Here is a 5338-nt window from a genome sequence, read left to right on the forward strand (position 1 = left end):
TGGGACACTGCTGGCGCTATCTTGAAAGTCACTTGCATTTACTAAACAAAACAAAAAAACAACTTATTACTAGGATCTACTGGTAGGCATTATGAGAAATTATCCGGAGACATATCTTGTACAGACGGCAGAGCATAACTTTCTGATATTTGTAACTTTCAATAATTTATATTTAGATTCCAGCATGTTTTTGTGGGTCATTCGAGGTAACTGCGAAATCTCAGCTATCCTAAATTAATAGTCAGAACAAACTTTGGGTTTCGCGTGTTTGTAGTGTCCTCTCCCCCTGTGTCACGAGCGTAGCGGAAGTGCAGCAGTAAACACAGCCACAGTGACTGAAAGCACTAGTGGAAATACCCACACTCGAGTACGCGCATGCGCACTCGATCTCACGTGGCATGGGTTTCTGTACATACGTTTATCTGAAATTGCAAATTACCATAACAAAATCATAAAAACCATACAGCGCGATCACACGTTTTCCAGTGTAGTGAATAATCGCATCCTCATTTGCATATCATTTACATGCAAACAAGGAAGAGTCATTCAGACTCAGTTCATATCAGGTTGTCATTTTTCATTTTGTGGTTGCACATTCTCTTCCCATAGCTCGAAGTGAACATGAAGCAGGTACAATGGTAATCCCTTCATTTACCGATTCAAACATCTCCTTGTCATTAGCCCCCTCAGGTGAGAGAAAAGTAAACCTTCTCATGAGATTCGCGAATATTAGGAATAGCTCGTGTTCTGCCAGTTGCTTCGCCATGCAAAATCTCGGCCCTGCAAGAAAATGATTTTAAATCAAATGAAAGATTCATATAAAGTTAGGGCAAGATTTAATTTCTTCCACGGATTTAGACAATAATTGTAATTTTGTTGTTGAAAATAATGACGATGAACTGATGCAGGGAGATTGTGAAAGTATACATTTAGGAGTACAGTTGAGGACGACGAATACTTGGCGGAAGAGTGTTCTCGTGATTTGTGATCCGTAATTTTTATTCCCGTTATTCTTGAATGGGACAAATTTATTTCCGTGATTCGTGACTGAGAAAGAAAGAAACACAAGGACTTCAGCTATCGAGACACGAAATGACAATGGCGAGGCTTAAACCTAGCAGACTCCGAGCCAGCCACTCTGACAGATCGACCATCAAGATCAACTCAAGGTTAATTAATCACGATAACACGTAAACAAGGGTATGCCTCACCACTATTTATGTACTCTTCCAATATTTACCGACTACTACAATGTCAGCTTTAGAAATACTATTAAGAATTCTCAATTTTCATTATATTGAGTAAAGAAATCCTGATAGATAATGCATAAATTTAAGTTTTACCTAAAGAAAACGGTACAAAGGCGTTTTGCTTGACAAGTTCGCCATCTTCTATCCATCTGCTAGGATTAAAGGTGTGTGGGTTTGTCCAGTATCGTTCATCGTTATGCACAGAATACATATTAGCAACGACAGTAGTTTTCTCAGAGATATCAAAGCCTCGGAAACGGACGTTTGTCGACGTTGCATGGCGTAGACCGAGGGGAGTAAATGTTTTGTGTCGCATAATTTCATTCATGCAAGCTACTGTGTATGGAAGCTGTTTGCGTTGTGAGGTTGCTATCCACTCTGTGTCGTCATCCAGCGCCTGGTCTAATTCCTCCTGGACTAATTTCTGGACTTCTTGATAGTGGGCCATGTAAAGAAACATCCAGGCCAGAACCCCAGTTGTTGTCGAAGCTCCAACGCGAAGGACATTGGCAACCTGCGCCGCTAAAGTTGAATCTGTGAAGGAGAATTTTGTCTCTCCATCCACATCCACATCCGCATCTGAGTCTACAGTTTTGGATATGACTATATCGAGAACATCTCTAGATCTTGGATAGCTAGAAGTTTGTTTATGATCCATGATATACTTGCTGGTCAGCATATTGAAGTGATCTTGGGCTTTTTGTATGGTTTGCCGTATGAAGGGGAAATGAAGAAGGAAAGGAAAATAGTTTAGAAGGTAGTGATGATCAAAATGGTTGCTAACGTTCTCATGTTCCTTAGACAAGTTCAAGAACATTTCACTATCATAATCATATCGATTACCGATCAATATCATCGTATTGATATTTAAGACGCATTTGTGTATGATGGTACGCTTGAAGTCTGAGATAGTCTGACCGTTATGATTTTCAATCAGTAGACAGATATGTCCAAGTTCTTCATGAATGAGGCGTTCAATCATGCCATTGTCCTTTAGCACACCACATCGACGGAAAGAAACCTGAAATAGTTTTCTTCTCATTTTCCATTCGTAATCAGCCGGTCGGCCAACAATATCTATATACAGAGAGAGAGAGAGAGAGAGAGAGAGAGAGAGAGAGAGAGAGAGAGAGAGAGAGAGAGAGAGAGAGAGAGAGAGAGAGAGAGACAGAGACAGAGGTATTAATAATAGATAGTAATTTGTGAAAGTCTCAAACAATTCAATATGTGGAAATTGTATATTCAAGGTATCGAATCGAAATTGTTATATAATAAAACCTGTGTAAGTTCAGAATATAGTTTTATGCTAGCCAATTTGCATTAGAAGTAATATAGATTATACAGATTAAATGTATGTTGGCCCTGATATACAGATGCAGTGGCAGCTAATGTATCATAATTTTTATTTGGATCTCGTGGAATGGTCACTATTTGTAACAAGTATCAGGGTGGAAAGAACATTGCAGATATCCATGGTCTATATATATATATTCATCTACACGTTCTCTCAAACCTAAGGCGATTCAGAGAGATCGTCACAATTCTCATAGTAAGAGAAATAAAACTACTGAATAGTAACTACATACTTTGTCCATGGACTAGTGTACGGGATTCGAATGGTCTTCCAGAAAATACGTCCCCGTTCTTCACAAAAGCTTCCCGTACTGCATCATAACCATTGAGTACAACGAAAAGTCGACCCCCTAGCCTAATAGAGAATACGTCTCCATATTTTTCCGCCATCTCCATGTAGATTTTCGCGGGATCATTTCCAACAAACGGTAGCATTCCTACCAATGGTAATCCCCATGGACCAGGAGGGAGGTTGCGTGCTCCGACTCGTTTGATCAACGATAACGTCATCAAAAAAACAACGATAATTATCAGAATTTCTGTCACCATTTTGGTGTCTGTAAATATATAATTTTATCATAATCAATTCAAAATAGTCAAATGATCGCAAGAATATATTTAAGTCAGTGCTAAAAATATATAGCTGCACTGGATCTGTGTGTCTGTAGGTATGCAGGTTAATGTTTGATTATCAATACTAATTTTCAAATCAAATGCTTCATTCTAGATTTCAGTAGTAACGTAAGCGTTCCTTTGCGCCCCCCGATCCATTTTGCAGTAGGAACTTATCATATGTGCGGGTACTGGCATAATTAAATACGGGATGGGTCCACAATGAAACAAAGTGAAATATAAAGAAGGGACATATAAATTGAAGAAATGTATTGTATAATAGATTTGAAAAGTATATATTGTATCCTAACATTACGATAATGTAAGCTTAGAGTTACAATTCGATTACAGAAGGGGTTGTATTGGTATAGGGTCAAATATAGAAATTGATGTGAAACGCGACACAAACTAGAGATGAAGATGAAACGCATTTTGTTTGTACTTTTCTACACTCCTCTGTAGCCCAGTTCGTGATACCTAATGTGGTATACGAGGACTATTGTTTATTTTGTTAGTATCCTTGCTTGGAATGTGATAACTACACAAACGCTTTACCTTTAGGTAAGATCCTGTCTGGGACGATTGCCTTATTATAGTGGCTATTTGGGTGAGAATTGGGTATTTAAAGCTTTATCACTTCGCTCAGGAATATTGCCAATTGTTAAAGGATAGGGATGCATGCAAGTATTGTTGGGTGATTCTGAACAGTGCGAAGTATACGATCGAGGTATAACAACGTGTTTTTGGTTGCCCTACTTTTGTGAACTTCATTAATATTTATGACCTTCAACATCTGGTGGAATGTTATCGATACGTGATTGGGTGGGCTTTGAATATTCATAAATCTCACACTCCTCAGTCTCTCCGCACCCCTCCGTTCTTAATCATCCACCCTTACACAAATCACGAGAGCAGGTCTGTGTCATTAATCTATTAATGTTAATTAGGTCAATTTGCATATCAATGAAATAGACAATACTTATGACTGCAAACTTCAATTTCAATATAATTTAGTACACGTATTTATGCTAAAGACGTGCATGCGTCATTTAAAGCTTGATTATGTACTAGTAACTTATAAACTAAATGGTTAATTTGCATAATGAATGATTTTTTGATAATTATGCAATATGTTAACTATGTAAGCTTCAAACTTCATACAGTTTCGTATCACTAATTTTCAAATTAAGTGGTACATACATCATAGATATAATAGTTATAATTCAGGTTTGCATTCCAACAATGTATGTAGGCCTAAAAATCTACGGTCTTGCACTTACGGGAGGCATTCAGTTTAAATCTGGTTATAATTAAAATGAAAAATCATGAAATCAGGACCAAAATGACTTAGCCCATTCGGTGGTATAGACCATGGATGTATAGGCGGACCATGTAATTGCTTTCAAACATCGGATAACTATATTGACATTGTGAGAACATTATATACCAAATACACTTGTCAACACCTCGCCGGATAAGTGTGTAACTGCACGTAGAGAGATCATTGGAGACATTTAGCGCCTAATCTTGTTTGGCCAATAGCTTCGGACTTTGTCCCGAGCGAGGAGTAATTTTCTGCCTTTCTAAATATTTCGAGAACAGCGTATAATTTTTGTTTCTGGAGAGGACAAAAATCATTTTACTAGGAACTGCAACTTTAATCATTTGGAATTCATATTGATACTAGTATGCAGTATCAGTAAAACTAAAGAAATATATGTATCACAATAAGAATTAGACCCAGCTAGTTAGAGTGGGGGGGGGGGGAGTCGGAGGCCTAATTAAAAAAATCCAGCTAGTTTGTATCCTTCATTGAACTAATGGTCTCGCCCCTAACTTAAATGTTTATCATTAGCTTTACCCATGACAAGAAATTATTTTCTTACCTTCAGATCGTTGCAAAGATGTATATATAGCAGGAGTAAGACACAAATGGGGTGACCTTCAAAGTTGCAATGTTGGCAACAAGATGGAAGCAGCATGAAATGGCAAAGAAATGTTAGTCAGATGATACGTAGCACTCGAGAACCACATAATGACTGATTACACGTCAGCAGACTGTTAAATACTTTATACAAGAAACCTGTCAGATGACTTGCAATCTTTCAGTTTGTCCATGGCAT

General features: G+C 37.9%; 1 protein-coding gene across 1 annotated transcript; it reads right to left on the reverse strand.

Annotated features, from left to right (window-relative positions):
- Positions 1 to 577: 577 nt before the first annotated feature.
- On the reverse strand, positions 578 to 5115 carry LOC144450577 (cytochrome P450 2J2-like). Its single transcript, XM_078141220.1, has 4 exons — positions 5102 to 5115; positions 2837 to 3160; positions 1344 to 2327; positions 578 to 780 (listed from the first exon to the last, which is right to left on the reverse strand). Exons 2-4 carry the CDS (start codon positions 3150 to 3152, stop codon positions 578 to 580), a joined length of 1503 nt encoding a protein of 500 aa, XP_077997346.1. The 5' UTR covers positions 3153 to 3160; positions 5102 to 5115.
- Positions 5116 to 5338: the final 223 nt, after the last annotated feature.

Source organism: Glandiceps talaboti, chromosome 20, assembly GCF_964340395.1.
Source record: "Glandiceps talaboti chromosome 20, keGlaTala1.1, whole genome shotgun sequence".
NCBI classification, from domain to species: domain Eukaryota; kingdom Metazoa; phylum Hemichordata; class Enteropneusta; family Spengelidae; genus Glandiceps; species Glandiceps talaboti.